Source organism: Colossoma macropomum, unplaced genomic scaffold (assembly GCF_904425465.1).
Source record: "Colossoma macropomum unplaced genomic scaffold, Colossoma_macropomum, whole genome shotgun sequence".
NCBI classification, from domain to species: Eukaryota; Metazoa; Chordata; class Actinopteri; order Characiformes; family Serrasalmidae; genus Colossoma; species Colossoma macropomum.
The window spans coordinates 5,363,067-5,384,190 of NW_023494788.1; the positions used below are offsets into that span (position 1 = coordinate 5,363,067).

At 40.6% G+C, this 21,124-nt stretch overlaps 1 protein-coding gene across 1 annotated transcript in view; it reads left to right on the plus strand.

Moving 5' to 3' along the window:
- ppfibp2b (PPFIA binding protein 2b) overlaps window positions 1–21,124 on the plus strand; it is an 86,667-nt gene that overhangs the window by 14,147 nt on the left and 51,396 nt on the right. The window contains 2 exon segments of the mRNA XM_036568121.1: window positions 4,763–4,968; window positions 19,177–19,263. Coding sequence (XP_036424014.1) covers window positions 4,763–4,968; window positions 19,177–19,263 — 293 coding nt within the window.

Genomic DNA, 21,124 nt, shown 5'->3' on the forward strand with positions numbered 1-21,124 from the left:
ACTGTGCGTCTGATGTGGTGGTCAGCTGCTGAAGAGTTACATGTCCACAGGGTGTTTGTATTGTAGATCATATTTATGCTGCGGCCTCACGTTGACCTTGTTCTCTGTTTTGACTTCACGTCACTGCTTGACGTCTTGGCGCTGATTGCCGCTGCTCGCAGCTATGTGTCAATAACCAAGGCCTTCTGACATTTGTGAGAGGGGATGTTGAAGAACAAAGAAAGAAACTCTAGCAGTTCAAATTCAGTGCAGGGTTAAACATCTCACTTTATTACACGTTATACAACGGTTAGTTACGGCCACGCAAGCGTTCTAACTGTGCTGTTATTTCACCATGACATCACAGGTTTTTCACAAACGCTGTATCACTCCGCTAAGAACATTTTTACTTCTTACTTTGCCACAAACAGAAAATGGACACTTTTAAGATCACATTTGACCGACAGCCGATTTGATCAGACTCTGAAGATGAGACTACACTAAATTCCCCAACTGTCATCACCACTGAGCAGCTTTTCAGTCGGCAGCGGTGACAGAAGAAACTTGGAATCAGCCAGAAATTAAACGAATACTATTCGCCAAACGTGTAGCCTCATCTTCAGAGTCTGACCAAATTGGACTGCTCAGTGGTGATGACAGTCTCGGAATTTAGTTTAGTAACATCACGGCTGTGATGATCTACGGCGACCAAATCACAGCCGTGATGTTATTTCGTGATAACACACTCCCTCTCGTGCTCTATTGCTTAAGTAATCTGATATTAAGCATACTTACAGTAGATTATCTGTGTTATAATAACTAGGGGTGTGAATCTCTGACCTTATAAGGATTTAGTTGTGATTATTTAGGAAACAATTCAGTCAATCACAAAATCTGAAATTTGACCTGGATTCGGTTTGGTTATTTTGGTGCAATAAAAGAATTATTTGAAAAAAAAGATGCACTGAATGAAGTATGAATGGAGAAAGTAATTACACAAAAGTGGAATATAGACAGTAAAAACAAACATTTTGGTGGACTTTACACTGTAAAACTTTATTTATTTATTTCGACAAAAATAAGCTCACCCACAACATATTTTATGATTTATTTAGAATCGATGTTGAATTTGTTGATGAAAGTGAATTTCCACCTTCAGATCAATACATTATGCATTTTTCATTCATTATAATAATATTATCAGTTATGATTGATTCATTGTACATGTCTGTACATCATTCGGTATATGCAAAGATTTATTTTAGTGTCTTATGGAATGAGTGTGCACATGTTGAATATGAAAACATGCAGAAAGTCTACATCAATAAAACAGAGCTTCTGTGGCCTCCGCACATTGATATTTACACCTCCTGGCATTTAAAGGGGCATTCAATTCTCAGACTAGCATTTGATATGGTATTTGTTATGTTTTGTAATATTCTGCAGTGCAGCATTGCATCCCTCAGCCTCATCGGTTCGACAGTGTGTGTTCCATCAGTGCTCTCTCACTACAATACCCAGCATGCACTGCGCAAAGTACAACCATCGGGAATCCCCTCACAGAAATCCTGACTGCTAGTGTAGCTGGTGATGTAAAGGTTCATAAATACAGACTTGGTATTCAGCTTCTTAGCAGTGACATTAGCTGTCTGCGTTACCAAGCTAGAGGGGAGAAATATTCTAGCAGCCCACCTTTACATATCTGCAGTTGTAAAGTTCCTCCCACCTCCAACATACATCAACAACAGGCGGTTTCTGTCTTTGAACCAGAAAACCTTGTTCTAAAGTCTATTGCGGCACCATTGTAAGATGTGAGTAGGCAGGTTTACAACAGATGTAGCAACGGTTACATGACTCAGAAATTACTCAGTAACTGACGGCTACGGATGTAATACGTAAGTAACGTAGTAATGAAAGTGAGGAACTGAAGTGCCTAGACCAGGGGTCGGCAACCCAAATGTTAAGAAGAGCCATTTTGTCCTTTCAACAAAAATCAAACTACCTTGGGAGCCACATTTTATGTATGTTTTACCATCTTGGCTGTAAAATCAGTATGTGTTAATGTACTTAGTGTAGGCTAAAAATATAATATAAACGAAAACACAGACTTACTTTACTCTGCTTTAAGCTTTAGCTTAGCTATAGCTTTTCTCGCATCTCCGGCAGAAAACTTTTCCAAAAGTGGAATAATGTCTTGTAAAATGTCTGTCAATGTTCCACCTTAAATGGTGCCTGAGGCGCCAGAAGGTAACTGCTGCACCATTTAAGGTGGAACGGGAGAATTCGAACAAGAAGTTGGCGAACGAGAAGCTGACTTCAGCTTCGCTACTTTTTAGTGTTTGGCAGCTTCTTGTTGCAGATTAAACATATCAGGAAACCAGCTGGAGTGATTATAAATGCCAATAAGTCCATTTCGTCTCCAAATTATCAATGTTCATCTTAATTCTTTCCCTTTTCCTTCTCGTTAGCTACTAGCTAGGCGAGATTGTTGTCTGTGTTGCTGCGTTGTTATGTAACCAGCAGTCTGTGCACCACACTTCAAGGTCAAAGGTTGGTGAATTAGCAGTTATAGGCTACATTAACTCCAGTGTTTATGACCGTTTATTGCCAAAACGGTGTTAGAACGCCCAGCAGAGCTTTATTTTACTGCAAAGGAGGATTATTTTATTTATACCTAAAAATCTAACTCTGCTGTGGAGCCACAACAGGGCAGTAAAAGAGCCGCATGTTGCCGACCCCTGGCCTAGAGTTTAAGGAGTTGAACAATTTAGTGCTTTTTGATGTTGATCCACATCTGCAGCTCGACGAGAAACAATTACAAATTTTACTTACTGTTTAACCGTAGTAAAAAAAAAAAGATAGCTCAGTGTTGGTTGCCTACTCCTGTATTGCGTAGTAGGAAGTGATCATTTTATTTTCATGATATAGTTATGATGGAGCTCTCTACTGCTGGAATACACAATGCTAAGGCTTTAACAATCAAAATATGGGAAAACTTGGCTGATAACATCAGTGATCAACATAAACAACTATAATGCCCCTTTAAATGCCAGGAGGTGTAAGTATCAATGTGCTGTGGCCATAAAAGCTCTGTGTTATACTGATGTAGACTTTCTGTAGATTTTCATATTTAATGTGCACACAGATTGGACAAGATACTAAAACGTGTTTGAAAACAGAAAATAAGGGATGTAGAGTACTCATACTGTAATGCATGCTAGGGTAGGACAACATGTTAATCTCTTTGTGTTATCGCTCTCACTCTCCAAAATCTTGTGGAAATCTTCCCAGATGAATGGAAACTGTTATAGCTGCAGAGGGGGGATCAACTCCATATTAATGCCTATAGATTTAGAATGGGATGTTATAAAAGCTCCTGTAGGTGTAATGTGTAGGTGTCCCAATACTTTTGTCCACATAGTGTATGGATGTGTGTTTATACTAAGTTATCTTTGATTTATGGTGTTTATGTTGTATTTCTATATGAACATTGTTGTGTCGAACATACCAGCTGAGGGTGGATGAGTGGAGGGAGGCAGTTTGGGGGGAAAGCATTTATTTATATCTGTATTATGATTATACATCTAGTTTTCTGGTTAGTATTAAAATAAAAAAGTTAGAAAAAAGTGTAAAGGGTTAAAAAGAGCCAGTCTTTTGAAAACCAGTGTAACAAAAGCCATCGTTGTCCTTTTGGACTCTATGATGATTCTGGCTTCAGTAAGCAGAATCCTGGTGTCACTGTAGGCTTTCCACACTCTGTTATAGCATTTTAATACTCTCCAGATGTCTCTGCGCTGCTGTGGAATTATTAGCTTTTGTTCTATAGTATCCAGATGGAAGCGGTTGGAGCTGTGAGATGTGTTCACTGATGGAGATGAAACGTGGCCACTTGTGGTGGAGGGGGTGATGGGTAATATGACATGATGGTGGCTGACAGGTTGCCTCTCTCTCTCCCTCTCTCTGTTTCTTTCTTTATTTTTGGACTGTTGTGTACTTATTGTACTGTAGTTTAGTGCGGAGGCTCCCAAACACAAGGCCATGGACCAGGCTGCACCAGTGAGCAGGGGGTGTTAGTAGCCTTACTGCTGAAATCCTCCGTTTTATTGTTATCATTAGTGTAATTAGTGATTTAATTCACTATTTTTTATTTGACTCTTTCTTCCCAGTAAATGTTATGGAATTTGAAATGCATCAGCATCTAAGTTTGCAAGTTGCTATCAGCTGCTTTCAGCTGAAGGCTAGCATTAGTACATAAATACATCAATATAAATTGACAAAATTAACAAACATATCATCGGGGCTGCAAAGACTGAAAAACATTAATTGGAAAAAAAAACAATATGATATCAAAATAAAAAGAGCAGCGTTCAGTAGAAAATATGATGACAGAGCACCCAACAGTAAAGTAATATAATTAAAATATGGGGTCAGAGATCTACGGTTAATCTGTCCAAAGGGAAAGCAATAGATGAGCCACTGTTACAGCAAAACATTGCCAAATATCCACCAATTTAGGAAATGTCTGCTTAATTATCTTCCAACATGTAATCTTTAACACAAGGTATGTGCGGCAACCAGCTCAGCAACCAGCTCAGCAGCGCTATTTAGTTTCACTTAGTGGGGCCTGATGAACCGTAGTAAGTTGTACTGTCTTGTATGTAGCACTGAGGCTCTGGAAGAACATTTCTTTGTTCCACTTTATGCAGCACATGGATGGGATGACTTCTTCACTTAACCCTCTCTTTCTTTCTCTCTCTCTCTCTCTCTCTCTCTCTCTCTCCAGGCTCCAAGGCCGTGGTGGAGTTCAGTAACGGCCTGTATGATCTTGGCTCTCCGGTCAGCGTGGGTCCTCTGCAGGTGCTGCAGCTGGCCGAGGAGCTGCGTGTGGCTCTGGAGCTTCAGGCCGGAGATGAAGGCCAAGAGACGCTGCGCTCCCAGCTTCCGTGCTCCACCGCGCGGACCCTGCTGGACTGGCTGGAGAGAGGAACGGTCAGTACCAGCTCTGTGTTTTTATTTCATTTTTATAGGCAGTGAATAATTATTCAGAAATAATTCTACATAAAAATAAATTGTTTTAGGTATTTCTTTCAAAACTGCCTATTTGCTTGAGCTAGACACCAGGCATCTTTTCTTTTTGTGTAACCGCTGGCCCATAGATTGTTGTTGGGGTAAATTTCACTCTGTGAAATTGAGCATTTAGCGTTCTCCTCCATTCCGATAGTCAAGTCCATGCAGGTAAGATTGGTGATCGATCTGAGAGTTTATGTGGAGATTATTTATGGCTGCTGTACTGGGAGAGGATATTTCTGTATTTAGATTAGCAGAAAAATGGCTTAAACAAGTCATGTAGCCTTGTAAACTGTACACTACAGTAAAGTGTCACCTTTTTTTTTGTTTGTTTTTTTTTGTCAGTAGTTCTATTTCATTTTAGCTTTGCTGCGGTTAAGTCATATAGTCATTTTAGTAATAGTTTTGGTCAACTATAATAACCCTGCCGTGATGCACATTGCCACATTTTTGCGTCACAATATCTTGCACACACAGCTTGTACGCACATTTGTTTAAATTCCATTTAAAATAGCCAGTAAGGAGAAGTTATTCATCTTTCAGGAGATATTTCTGAGGAAAATAAATCTAATCCACCTGCATGAGGAAGGAGAAAGTCAAAGCTAAATAAGTGTTAAAAAATAGCAGTTTCCAAAACGAGTAAAAGCTACAGAGAAATGTGGGACTTACAACAGCTTGAGTTACTATTAGTTATAGCTATATGTAATAATAGTATGTCTAATAAGTATTGATCATATGTGAGTACTTGCGTGTAATAATATGCAAACGCAATGCATTGTCAGTACTACAATATCATGATGCACTTTAACACCCCTATTGCTTATTAACATCTGGGTTTTAGCAATGGTACTTTTACTGTCAGCTGATTTTATTGGCCAAACTGGGCCTTACGCCATAGCATGATGGTTTTCACATCTGCAAAGCCCTATCAAGTCCAGATGAAAGACTTTTTGAGGGAATTACATAAGCAGCACTGCGTAAGTGTCTTTTATAACAGTGTGGAGAGTTGAGCGAGTCATTAGCTCTCTGTAGTAGGTCTCGAGTGCAGACGCCTGATTCTGGGATCATGAGTCTTTCCTGCTCTGCCTCGCAGGCAGTTTTTGGCTGTGTGTGTGTGTGTGTGTGTGTGTGTGTGTAGCCTGGCCGTGTTTAAAAGAGTTTGGGTTCTCCTCAGAGACACTGTTAGGGGCTGTGCTGAACTTCCTGCCTCCCTCTTTCCCCTCTTCTTCTCTGTCTCTCTCAACACACTCCCTTATTCCCTCCATTCTCTCTCACTCTCTCTCTCTCCGCTCTACACTGTTTTGGTCACTCATGGCCGAGTGTGGACCTTGACGTCTCAAGGGTAAGTCCATGACTGACCTCATAAGCGATTTGGGACATTAGTTTACAGCTGAGGTTCTTCTGCTGCAAACAGATTTGTTGTTGTTGTTTGTTGTTGGCACCTAGTTGGGAGAAAACTTTTTTGTTTTGTTTTGTAATTTTTTAGTTTTTTTTTCCTCTTCTTAATCCGTCACAGGACTTGGGGTCATCATGCATTTTGTTGTAATTTTATTTCCAGTGTTCAGTGCGTGTGCATAATTGGCCTCAGCTGGCTGTGTTTGCGTTTGTTGTTGATGATGGAGAGGCGCCGTGGAGGGGAGGGAGCCAAAGTAAACAACCTGTTGGGAGGGCAAGTGAACCAATCAGAAAGCCTCGTTTCTGAGGGAAGGAAGTTGGAGCTCGAACACACAGCTTATACGCATAAGCTTGCACACATGTAGTCTACACTTACCATTTAGGAGCACTTTGTAGTTCTACAATTACAGCCTGTTGTCCATCTGTTTCTCTGCATACTTCACAATCCTTTTACCCTTGTTCCTCAATAGTCAGGACTCCCACAGACCCCCATGGACCACTACAGAGCAGGTATTATTTGGGTGGTGGATCATTCTCAGCACTGCAGTGCAGTTAGTGTGTGTTGCGCTGGTACGAGTGGATCAGACACAGCAGTGCTGCTGGAGTTTTTAAACACCTCAGTGTCACTCCTGGACTGAGAATAGTCCATTAACCAAATGTATCCAGTCGGACAGTGTCCTGGGGACTGATGAAGGACTAGAGGATGACCAACACAAACTGTGCAGCAGCAGATGAGCTATCGTCTCTGACTTTACATCTACAAGGTGGACCGACAAGGTAGGAGTGTCTAATAGAGTGGACAGTGAGTGGGCACTGTAGCCACTTGTACCAGCGCAACACACACTAACACACCACCACCACATCTTCATCAGTGGTCACAGGATGGTGGTCGCAGGACACTGTTGGCTGGAGATTTTTGGTTCTCAGCCCAGCAGTGACACTGAGGTGTAAAAAAACTCCAGCAGCGCTGCTGTGTCTGATCCACACGTGCCAGCACAACACACACTAACACACCACCACCACGTCAGTGTTACTGCAGTGCTGAGAATGATCCACCACCAAAATAATCTGCGGTGGCCCTGTGGGGGTCCTGACCATTAAAGAACAGGTTAAAGAGGGTGCAGAGAAACAGATGGACTACAGTCTGTAACTGTAAAACTACAAAGTGCACCTGTATGGTCAGTGGAGCTGATAAAGTGGACAGTGTATATGTGCATGTATATGTATATACATATTCATATAAACATATATATATGTCCCATGTATATATATGGGACATACTGTTATTACATATAGGTATTACATTCGACACCACATCCTGACGAAAAAAACAAACCCGTTTGTGTGTGTTTGTGTGTGTGAATGGGAGGGATAGTGCTGGAGGCTGTGGTCAGGAGATAAGGCCGGACAGAGCTGTAGATTTTAGTGCTGTTTGTGAGGTCACTGATTCGGAAGTGTGTATTGTAAACATTTAAAGGGTTCTGTTTAACTCAGCTATTTTTGGTGTGCATGCGTATATATGTGTGTGTGTGTTTGTGTGTTTTTATTTTGTGTGTGTGTGTGTGTGTGTGTGTGTGTGTGTGTTGTTTATCCAGTAGAAGCAGCTGTGTGTATCTGAAGGCCTGTCAGGTGCTGCTCGGCTCTGTAAGCTAGTAATAAGCTGCAATCTGCTCTGACGGCTCCGTCCACTCAGCCTCATCTCTAAAGCCCCTAACACCACTTAATAACTCCTGCCATAGCACTGCACTTTAGAGCAGGCCAGGATTTCTGCTGGGCTGCTGCTGTAGCCCAGAAAGATGTGGCTGGAAGAAAATGATGAACGCATTGGCTGGAAAGAGAGGGAAAGACAGAGAAAGAGAGAGAGGTCAGGAGGGACATTCCAGGCTTGATCCAGCTACAGCCTGCAAAAGGACATGACAGTGCTCCTCTTTGTGGTCACAACACCTACATAACCCCACACTAACACCCACAGGCACTACAGGTACAACAAACAAGGGGTGGTACACCTGTTTTTAAGACACAGAGATTGCATATTGAGTTTCTGCAGTTCAAAAAACTCCCCTTCTCTTCACCCTGAAACAATTTAAACTTTGTGTATTTAAATTAATTTTCTAATTTATATATAATATGTATAACAGACAAACACAGTCTGAGACCACTGTTGATCATGGTTCTACAGGTGCCTAAAACTTATACGAAAGCATTCGTATCAAATTGCTGCATATCGGTTAATAATAGTTTTGAATATAAAGAGGTTTGAAGAGAACAACAAACAAAAAATATGTTTTTATTTCTCAAGTAAAGATGATATTAATTATACTATAGCACTGATATTTCTTGCATATGAAAAGCCCAACAGCTTGTATTGTGACACTCAAAGAAAATGAATGAACACATTTAGAACAAAACCCATTTTATATGTAAATATACATAAATATATATAAAATATATATATATATATATATATAAATATATTATATATATATATAATGTGGGAGACCACTAAAAGAGCCATATTCCCTGGGCCAGCAAATATATATATATATATAGTCATACTGGGGTCCATTGAATATGGACAGAATATGGCTCTTTTAGTGGTTGAGTTTGGCCCCCCTGAGGATCTCTGTGGTGTGCAACCGCCCCCCCACCCCCCCCCACCCCCCCTCACTCGTGGTGTTCCTCTCTCCGCCTTCCTCGCCGGGCTTCGTCCCCACTCGGAGCTCAGGCCCCGCCTTCTTGCCGGTTCTCGCAGCCGCCATCGGGGCCCGGGGGATGAGCGCATGCCACAATCTCTTATGCACACTGTGTCAACAGATGGGCTACAGTGTCTAACTGTACACCAGCCAGGCAGAGCTACAATAGAGGGGTTTCTGACAGTGAGTGGTCACAGTCGGTCTGTGCGTCGTTGCGTGTCAGTGTGGAAACAAAAGCTTCAGCCTAATTAGTTCCAGTCTGGAGTGAAAGCGCCAGTGCTCCCGGAGAATGGAGAGAGTGTGACTTTAAACACACGAGTGAGTGAGAGAGAGAGTGTTTGTGTCCCTCTCTTTCCGTCTTGTCCAGCCCACAGCCACCAGCCTGCTTCAGCTCAGAGCTGCATTGTGACTTTAACTTAATTGGGAGAGGGGAAACCCAGAGAGAGAGTAAGAGAGAGGGAAAGAGAAACTGAGAAGAAAGAGAGTGAGAAAGAGGAGTACAACTGCGAAAGAGAGGGGGAAGAGAGAAGGATTAATAGAGGAGGGAGAGAGAAACTGAGAAGAAAGAGAGAAAGGAAAAGAGAGTAATAGAAGAGAGAGGAGAGAGAGTTTGTGTGTGCAAAACCAAAAGAGGGGAAGAGAAAGGGGGAGTAAGAGAGTAGAGAGAGAAGAGAGTGTGGGAAGAAGGGAGAGAGAAGAAAAAAGAGTAAAACACGAGGGAGGGGGGAGTCAAACTGAGAAAGAGGGAAAGAGAGAGAGCGAGAGAAAAAGAATGAGACAGAAAAGGAGAGTAAGAGAAAAAAGTAGAGAAAAAAACAGAAAAGGGGAAAGAGAGGACAATGAGAGAGAGAAAGAGAGTAAAGTGTGTACAGCTGCATGAAAGTAAGAAACTATAGCCTTTTTAGGAGGAGGGTGAGAGACACTGAAAATATGTGTAAAGAGAGAGAGAGGGAGAGAGAGAGATTGTTTATGAGTGTGTAACAGAGAGCAGGAGTTGGCGCGGTGTGTGGTGTGTCTAACACACAGACACACAGGCGGGTGGGTCGGGGGCAGACCACTGCTCAGGCCAGGGCGTTTATGCAGTTGCCGGCTGGAATGGATAGCAAAGGAGCAGCAGCAGGAGGAGGAGGAGGAGGAGGAGTGAGCTCCATAAAGCACCGTAAAGCAGACAGCACTCGGCACTCCGGCACAGAGTAAAGAGCTCTCTCCTTCTGTCTCTCACTCATTCTCATGGGCAGACATGGGCCTTCAGCATGGAGCAGGATATTGACTTTTACAGACATTTCCCCTGGCTTAAGAAGGTAAGCGCTGGAGCTTTCGCCAGCACTGCTTGATGCTGTTGGCTTTTCTCTGTAAGCTTGGAAACTTTTCTTTGCTGTTCTTTTCTATGGGGCTGAATACGAATAGCTGTAACATTAACTGTGACATTGGACTGTACTGTAATAATGTCAGTTTCAGTGTTCACTAGTTAGACTTTGAATACATGTAGCATGTGTATGCATAAACAATGAACACCTCCAGACAACTCCAGACAGTCTGACTCAACGTGTGACAGCAGACATTTCGGAGCTCGTGTTTATACTATATCCTTGTTTCCTCAGCCAGGCTGCAAACAGCTCTTGTGAAAGAGCAACATCTGAAGCCTAATTATAGTTCAGCGCGCTGGTTTAGGTGCTGTGCTGTTCTGTTGTGGCCTGTTTGTGAGTGGTCTTGTGATTTTACTCGAGCACAAAAGAACTTTTTTCTCCCTCGCCGTCTTCACCGGACAGAGTGGTTTCAGCCTTGTGCTTGTAACTGTGTCCGATTGGGAGTCGTAAGTTTTGCTTTACTGTAGCTGTAAAGCGTAGACTGTCACCACTCTCACTGTGAGGGACTGTTACTTTACACTGTCGAGTACTGCGCTGTGTATTGCATGTGTACTGCTGTACTGTGTAATTATGAATGAAACAGTGCTAGAATGTGGCGAGAAATGATGCTATGCACATATTAAGTTACACTTAATACCGCCACCCAATCAGATTGTTGAATGCTGTACCTTTACCCCTTTAAAATTAAATATATATTAAGTTATGGAAGTACGTATTAAAACTTTGGCCCTGCTGGTGGCCCCTGGCCATTTAAGGGGTTAACTGACTGCATGACTGCATTACAGTAGACATGTTCCAACACTTGAACGAATTAATATATTCAAAACACAGCATTACTATGTTAGATGTTAAAAAAACAGTGTTAGGCCACTTTGGGGCTCAGAACTGACCGACAGCTCTGCACTTTTCCCCTTTGTACTTTCTGTAATGAAAATGCAGAGTTATCATAAACAGCGCATGGCTAAACTAAGCATAGATAGGCCTTAACTAGCACACATTTTTAAAAATATATCAGATTTTTAATCAATTATTAATTTGTATTATTATTTATACTTACTATTAAATTATTTTATGGTATTATTTTTCATCAGAATCAGTTAAACAGTGTCGAAATATGAGGGTGCTGCAGCACCCCCATGCCCCTGCTCCAGCCTGCCCAATGTGTACTGGTCTTATACTGTCCAATATTACACTGTGTGTCCAGCCACTGCTCTTTGCACTTTTGTATTTTGCTAATGTCTGGATTTTTCATTAAAACAGCCATTATGTACAAGTTGTTCATTGAAGATGATCAATAAACTCTTAACAGAGTATCAGTAACACATCAACACCATATCGGTGAAGTATCAGTAGTGAAGTTTCTGAACACATTGAGGTAAATATCTTGTAGATGTACTGCTGATACTTACATTACGTAGATGTATTGTTGATATGTTACATGAAGTAACTTAACATGTTACTTCCATTACGCAAAAACTAACTATACAGAACCTGACCCAAAACCTAACACTGGCCTTAATCCTAACCCTAACCCTAACCTCAACCCAAAACCTAACACTGGCCCTAATCCTAACCCTAACCCTAACCCCAACCCAAAACCTAATCCTACCCCTCACCCTGGCCCTAATCCTATCACTAATCTTAAAATCAACACAAAACCTAATCCTAAACCTCACCCTGGCCCCAAACCTAACCCTAACCTCAACCTTAACCCAAAACCTAATCCTAATACCCTGCCCCTAATTCTAACCCTGATCTTAACCAGACCCTAATCCAGTGAAGCTCCAGGTACAGAATGGTGTCAGCGTGTTGAGGATGTTGATGGTCTGTATTAAACCTGTTAGATGTTCAGTTCCTCTCATGTTAAACATCTACAGATCTGAACTTGGAGACCAAATAAAGTGAAAAACGACTGAATTCAGCAGATTATGAACAAATTTTGTTTACACAGTTAATTAAAAGTCTCTTGATAATCTACTGAATGTATTCACTGCTGCTACATCATTGATGTGTTGTTGATGTTACTGAGAGTCTGTTAAGTGTTTGTTTCATCTTTAAAGGAGCCCTCATTAAAGTGTCACCCCCCCCCCCTCAAAGATTTGGAAGCTTTAAGTGGTGTCTGACTTTCTTCTTCCTTATCCAAGTGGATTATTTTGTCTAATCCTCAGAAATGTCTCCTGAAGAATGAATAATGTGTACTGAATGGCAGTTTTAACTGGAAATTAAATAAATGAAAGGTGGTCTCTGACTTTTGCACAGTGTATAATATAGTATTACATTATTTATACATACTATATGTACATATATACTCACTGAGCACTTTAGTAGGTACACCTACCTTCTATGTCCATTTTATCAGCTCCACTTACCATATAGGAGCACTTTGTGGTTCTACACTTACAGACTGTAGTCCGTCTGTTTCTCTGCATACTTTGTTAGCCTGTTCTTCAATGGTCAGGACCCCCACAGGACCACCGTAGAGCAGGTGTTATTTGGGTGGTGGATCATTCTCAGCACTGCAGTGACACTGACGTGGTGGTGGTGTGTTAGTGTTTGTTGTGCTGGTCTGAGTGGATCAGACACAGCAGTGTTGCTGGAGTTTTTAAACACCTTAGTGTTGCTGCTGGACTGAGAATCAAAAATAACCAGCCAACAGCGTCCTGTGGGCAGCGTCCTGTGGGCAGCTTCCTGTGACCACTGATGAAGGACTAGAGGATGACCAACACAAACTGTGCAGCAGTAGATGAGCTATCGTCTCTGACTTTACATCGACAAAGACCAACAAAGTAGGAGTGTCTAATAGAGTGGACAGTGAGTGGACACAGTGTTTAAAAACTCCAGCAGCACTGCTGTGTCTGATCCACTCGTACCAGCACAACACACACTAACACACCACTGGTCCTGTGGGGGTCCTGACCACTGAAGAACAGGGTGAAAGGGGGCGTTACGCAGAGCAATAGATGGACTACAGTCTGTAACTGTAGAACTACAAAGTGCTCCTATGGTCAGTGGAGCTGTTAAAATGGACAAGGAGTGTAGATACACGGTAGGTGTACCTAATAAAATGCTCAGTGAATGTTTACATGTATATTTATTCTGCTCTTCTGAAACTGATGTTGAAATCAATTGAATTTGACCTCAGAATGTTGCAACTCAGAAAACAGGCTGCATGGGAATGTTGAAGTGTCGACACCTGTTCTGGAGTTTAGAGAGGGCTGCATGTCTCACTGTGGCTCATGTTGATTTATATGGTTCTGTGGTTTTGAAGTAACTGGGATATAGTTGGACTATAGTGGAATAAATTAGCGAGACGCACCATTAGTCCTGAATGGGCACTGCAACACAAAACCATTACGTTCATGTGGGGAAAAACAATTATTGATTCACAGCCAACAAAATGTAAACTCTGCCGTGCCGTCGTGCGAGCAGTGTGAGCAAGAACTGCCGCCTGACTGTCGTTACAGGGAGGAGTGCATTACAACACGTTCAGCTCATACATTCTTGAACAGTGGGATAATAATCATGTCCTCTGAGTTTCTGTTGAGCTGTAAGTCAGTGTGTGATTTAGACTCTGTAAGTTACCAGGGGATCAGAAAACTGGGGGAATCCCAGAGTTATACTGCGTCAAACAGTACATCTGTCTCTCTCTCTCTCTCTTTCTCTCTCTCTCTCTCTCTCTCTCTCTCTCTCTCTCTCTCTCTCTCTCAGTCTCCTCTCACTAACTCTTTGTCTTTCTCTTATTCTCTTTCTCTGTCTCTCTTACGCTGTCTCTGTCTGCTTTTCTTTCTCCTCTTTCTCCTCTCGGCCTTTCTCTTTTTCCTCTCTCTCTCTCCCTACCTCTCTCTCTGTTTCTCTCTCTCTCCCTCTGTCTCACTCACTATCCTCTTGCTAGCTCTTTGTCTTTCTCTTCTCTTTCTCCGTCTCTCTCTTCTTCTCTCTCTGCTTCCCTCTCCCCTTTCTCTTCTCGTTCTTTCTTTTCCTTCTCCCTCTCTTCTCTCTCGCTCTCTTACTTCCTCTCTCTCTCTCTGTCTGTCTGTATCTCTTTCTCTCTTTCTTTCTTTCTTTCTTTCTTTCTTTCTATTTCTGTTGTTCTTTTTTCTCCGCTCTCTTTCTCTTTATTTCTAGTTCTTTCTCTTTCCCTTGTTCTTTTTTGCCTCTCTTTTTCCACTTCTCTCTCTTTTTTCTCTTTCTTACTTTCTGCTTTTCCTTCTATTTCTTCTCTCTCTCTCTCTCTCTCTCTCTCTCTCTCTCTCTCTCTTTCTCTGTCTCTCTCTCTCTCTCTCTCTCTGTAGGGTAATAAATTAGACTCTCTCTCTCTGCTCTTGTACATACTCTGTGGAGGTGACTCTACCGAGAGGTCAGCAGGAAGTGCTCCCTCATGTCAGTAATTCTGTCAGTTCTGTTCATGAAATGCTGAAATCAGCATGCGCTTCATCTACAACACTGTAAAAGCACAAAAAACTAAAAGAGGCATAAACAGAGTTTTAGATGTCATTTTTCATGTTATGTGTAGCGCAGTGGTCACCAATAAAATCGTTCCACACGGCTCCGTTTTTCCACTGTTTTTCTGCTGCTGCTCAGACTGTTTGAACATGTCTGCCCTGTTCTAATCACTGTTTTTCATATTTCTGCATTATCTTCGAATATTTTGTTAAGCAATAGATTTTCTCATCATTATAAGCCAATATACATACATACATATATACATCGCTGCTGTTGGAACAAAACCTTGTATTTCCATTTTTGTTGTTTTTCAGTTTTTGTCATCTTTTGAAAATGTCTGTTGCCCTTTATCTCGTGTGTAAATTTCATGTTGAATGGACCAAAAGAAACGGCCAGAAATAACTTGGAAGAAAGGTCTGGTTCCATTGACTTACATTCAAAGTAAAGTATGTTTGTTCCATCTCCTTGTTCTGACAACAGCGAAATATATATATATATATATATATATATATATATATATATAAATACATATAAGGCTGAAAAAAGTATGCATATAATGTTTTATATATACCATTTATGTGTATGTGCATTTGCATGTGCATCCTGAGTAGTTAGTGTACAGAGCAAGTGACAAAAAAAGAAAAAAATGCATGGAATCTATCTTAACTGCTCAACTGTGCCCAGAAATCAGATTTTAATCAGATTCTACACCAAATGTAAATGTTGCTTGAATTTGATTAGATAAAGCTGCCATTCAGGCTGCCAGATTTGATCTGTCTGAAAGCCTTAAGCAGGACGTATACTACACGACTCTAAACGGAGAGCATTACAGTCTTTCACAAAATTTCTTGTCTTTTTGCTGTCAGGGTGCACACACTAGACAAAAAACAAAAAAGGTTTTAGCTACAGAAAATCACTTTTTACATCATCTCATTACACCGTACAAACAGAGCTAAACTGGGCCGGACCTGTTCATGTTTTATGCGTAGGCAGAATGCAAACTGAGGGTGAATATGTGGATGAGAAACACTACAGTATCACAGTGAGAGCTGGAGAATCTCACTACATACTGGCAGCTGACATCAAACTGTAAAGTATACCTGTTACAGTCCATACATTCTAAAGAGTATAAAGGCCTTATTTGTCAGAGTTCAACAAGCAGCTCCTCTGTCTCCGCAGGCTGCTGTATGAAAAGCCTGCATATACATCTCATCACCTTTTTTTCTCCACTCTCCTAGCTCTCTCATTGGCTGTTACCTGAATTACTCGTTCAGTTACATCGCTAGACAGTCACACTAGTCACACTGACTGCTTATAGATGCAAAACTCAAACATGTTTGAAAATAGAAGACCAGAAGACTAAAGACTGCCTCTTTGCCTCTTTGGAAAATTGCTTCAGATTGCAAAAATGTGTCAGAAGGGGTTAATCAGGGTTAAAATCTGGCTAAAAATCAGTAAAGTAGGCCCAACTTTACTAACATGAAGAGCCCTCAAGGCTCAAAGATCAAATCTGAGTGAACGTAGTCTCCTAAGATCTTAAGCACCACATTGTAATTCTCCATGAGCCCAGAGAAGAGCCGGGGTCTTCCTCCAGACCTCCTCCTCCTCTCAGCGGCCCGTGGACAGCTTTGTCCGAGAGCGCTGACAGGCCCCAGCTCAGCACCGCTTTTTAAAGAGATTATCTACAAGACAAATGTTAGCACCGCTAGCTTAGCGCTAGTGCCGCTAGCTTAGCACTGACAAGCGAGGGGTTTCTCCGGATGTGGCCTGCTGTGACATTCTCAGTGACAGCAGCAGTGTGGCAATCCCTCTGCAGCTGGGAGGAGAGGCCATTTACTGGCTTAGCTAAATAACATCACGGCACGGATGTCATGGGTGACTCGCTAAGTTCCTAATAAGTCAGGGTTACAGCAGGTAAAGCCCCCAGACTTCTCCCAGACCTGTCAGTGTGATGTCAGAGAGGACCTGTCTTCTGCTTTTGGAGGATCATGGTCTTCAGCTGTTTGATATGATTCTGTTAACCTTTCATCTACTTTCATAAGCTGCGGTTACTGTATTCTGTATACCGTCAGATGCAAAACTATTACACTAACATTGTAATATTTTATTTTTAGTCATTTCTGTTGGTCCATTCCTCATGAATAGTTTACACTGTGTGAAGGGCAGCTTGGTCCCACTGTATTTGGACAGCCTTCACACAGGCTAGGTTTAGGTTTATTAGATATGTACTTAAATGTAAGTTAAGAGCAATGTAAGTGTCTCTAATACATCTACACTGAGCTGTCCATGTTTAGAAATTATGTAAAGAACTACAAGTTTTAATGTGTGTAGTTCACTGTTAGAAATAAACGTTCTGTACATTTTTCATTCATCAAGATACAAACAATGTAAATGTTCCCTCAAAGGTACAACAGTAGTTTTAGAGTCCAGTTGTGAACCTTAAATAAGTTTTTAACAGGTGAAAAGTTTGTATTTGTAACTTTTCGTATCCTAAAGTTTTAAAACAGAGCGATAAAATAAAAGCCTGGAGACGCGATGGGGTGTATGAGATGTACCCTTGATACTCAGTGACAGATTCGTACCTTGTTTCTGAGAGTGAACAGCAAACCGATAAACAGTTTACATTTCTTTGCTTCATCCAGTGTTTTCTCTGTTTAAATTAGTGATGCACAGAAATGAAAATTCTTAGCTGAAACAAAAACTAAAATTCAGGTCATAGTAGGTCAAAAACCAAAACTGAAAGCCTAGAAAAGAAGCTCACTTTTTGTTCCCATTTTTATTTATGGTTTTGAATTAACCTCTAATGTAACAAGGAAAAAAGACCTCTGTTATCGATTAAGTCGGTCTTTTCAGTAGGACAAGGCTGAGCTGAAAATAAATAAAAACACTCAACATGCGCAACTCATGATTGCAGTACAAATCGATGTGCTTTGCGATCTCTGAGTGTAATGCTACGAGCATGGACCAAGTGTACCCAAACCTAACCTGTTTAAGATAAAGTCAGAACCCAGTTGTGCTTAAACTGAAGCGCTGACAGCTATATTTAACTAGACTAACTGGCTGATTAGCTAGCTGACAGGCTAAAAGATAGCTAACAGGCTAAAAGACAGCTAACAGGCTAAAAGATAGCTAACAGGCTAAAAGATAGCTAACAGGCTAAAAGACAGCTAACAGGCTAAAAGATAGCTAGCAGGCTAAAAGACAGATAACAGGCTAAACAACACCTCCATTAATATCACAGGCTCACATTAAACTATGTAAGGAACGGAGAGCTAATTGAGACTGTGGGATGTACAACATGTTAGCTTGGTGCTAAATAAGACTGGAAATTGCATAGATGTGCTAGCATTGTTTCAGTGGCAATTTAAGTAGCAAAAACTATAAACTATATATAAGTAGCAAAACAACTCATAAAGTGAAGGTTTTTGTATTAAACATAACTATTATTTTTATTATTATATGACAAAAAGTTAAAAAGTTCATGAAATGACTACAATATGCAACGATGGACGAATGTTCTTGTCCTCATTCACTCACTCTATGGTTGCTTGGCAACCATAAAGGAACTACTTTTCTTGGCGGAGTATTTGTTCATCTCAGGTATTACTATTAATAAAGTATTTATTGAAAAATTGTGGGGTTTTTTTTGCCATATTTATATTCTATATTCTACTCTTTTATAAAAGCAGTGAGCCAATTGAGGCCATGCATTACAGCATTTCATGGCTTATTGCTCTGTCTTTTTGGTCAATTTTCACCACATCCCTAATATAATTTATTTCCTTGTTACTTTGTCTGGCTTAAATTGGAAAAAGGAAAAACATATTCCTTAAAAGCAACATTATTATCCTTGGTCAGTAACACCGTTTCTGATTTTTTTCACAATGTCAGTTACATTTTTCTCACCTCTCATCTTTCATGCTTTTATTAGTATTGTTGATCTTACAATACATTGTGCTACTTATCAGTTCCTGTGCTCTGTGTTGATACTGTGTGAATATACTTACTCATTCAGATCTCATTAAATGTGCCAGTTTTGTGTGCCGTTCAACACCTCTGTGACACTGAACAGCAGCGTTTGGCTGTGACTGTAAGGCTTTCTTTCTTTGTTGTAGTGTGTGCTCTTTGGCACCGAGCCAGCGGTTCTCAGTAAGTGGACAAGCTGGTTGGCTCTTCCTTCCTGACCGCCCCTGCATTAACACTCCTGTTCTCTTTCTGTGTGTGTGCCGCAGGTCAACCTCCAGTCCCCGCCGAACAATGAGACGTATCAGCAGCGGTTGGAGAGATTAGAGGGGGATAAAGAGTCTCTGGTTCTGCAGGTGAGCTCCGCCCCCTTTGCCCCGGGCTCAGCACACCTCCACACAATAGCTTTACATGTCAACAGGAGGGGCCGAACACAGAACAAGCCCAGAGGTCAAACCAGGAGAGTATGAGGTGTCAGTGACCGATAGAGACAGAGGTTTAAAGATCTGACCTCATAATGATTTGATGGCGAATTTTAGGACACGATTCAGTGCATTAAGAAATCGCAAATACAAAATTAAAATTTTTTATAAATACATTGAATACACTGACAGACTGTTATTATAAAGGATTATCAAGTAGAATTTATTACAATATTCCAAAATCACTGAATCACCACCTTCAGATTGATCAGCGCATGTTAGTGGCATTTTTAAATGTTTTCAAAATCTCTTGAGCTTCTTTTGTGTAGTTATCTACAAAGCACTGTGCACAGCGCCTGTGGAGAGATTGACCCAAACTGAATATGAAAAAAGAGTTTCATATTTATTATTATATATGTCAGTAGGGGTGCACAAAGTACAATATGGCTGAGTAAAGGTAGAAATGAAGTGTTCCAAAATGTTTTATGTCCCCCAACAATTTTGGATATAATAGGTTTCTCAAAAGAATAACAATATAATGGAAAAACCTTTACTCCTCTAATCAAGATGGTATTAATCATAACATTGCATTATTGCTTATTGTGTATCTTTGCTGCCAAAAAAATTGTTTCTCCATTTTTGCTGATTTTTATTTTTCTACATCATTTGAACACACAGCTGTCATTTACACTGTGTGCAAATTTCATGATGCATGGACCAATAGAAATGCTCCAAAATGGCTTGGAATACAACATCTTTACATCAACTTGCATTAAAAGTTTGGACCATTTTTACCATCTCCTGTAAAGTTACTATTTTGGAGATATTTGTTTTTTTCTGGACAGTGATTATATTTCTTATATGTGTAAAGCCCACTCCAAACAGCGTACATCATGAAAAAGAGAACATGTTTGAAAGTGGTGTGTAATAAGTTTTGAAATAAAACCCTTGAAATACTCTTGGTAAAATATTACTTGAGTAAACGTACTCTGAGTATGAGTGAGTGTAAGTAAATATTATTGCAGATATATACAGTTACAGCTGTAATAACTGTAAGTACTTTTACTTTTGATACTTCACCAGGTACATTCAAGTACTTTTGTACTCACATAGGAGTATCAGTAAAATACTTTTGCATACAATATTGTATTTCTACTCACTTCTACTTTACTTAAGTACTGAAATGTTGTACTTTGTCCACTGCTCTATGTCAGTTGCGAAATGTTTATTGCTCGTCTCAAACACTGTCTCACGTATACCTACATTTCCCAACTAAGAAGTGCATCCTGCTTCTTTCGCCTCACGTTCAAAAAGGCCTCGTCCAAATGACCCCTTATTCTTCTAATAGACCCATGTGACACCTAGGTGGCCCGTCCTGTACGCTACAGGGAAGCTGTAAATTACACAGTGGCAGGGTCTGCTGAGAGTTTAGAAGGACGGTGTTATTGTGTGAAAGCACCTTTCATCAACTCATCCCAAACAGGTGCTTCTATTGCCTTTTCTATTTACTGTAAACTGGACAACTCCGGTCTGTTTAGAGATTTTTTCCACAGATTAGCTCAAGACCTCTCTTTAACCTTCCTACGTCCCATACAGTGTATACACCTTAAAACACCTGTTTTGTTTAATTAATTCTTATTCATAGCTCACTGAAACAATTGTTTTGAAAATGCAGATTCCAAATTTTAAAGCAATATTTGTGTTTTTAAGTAGAATATTTTATGATGGTTTGAAAAGTTATTAAGCAAAGAATACTGTGCTTCACATTTGATAACAAATAAAAAAGTGTGTACTC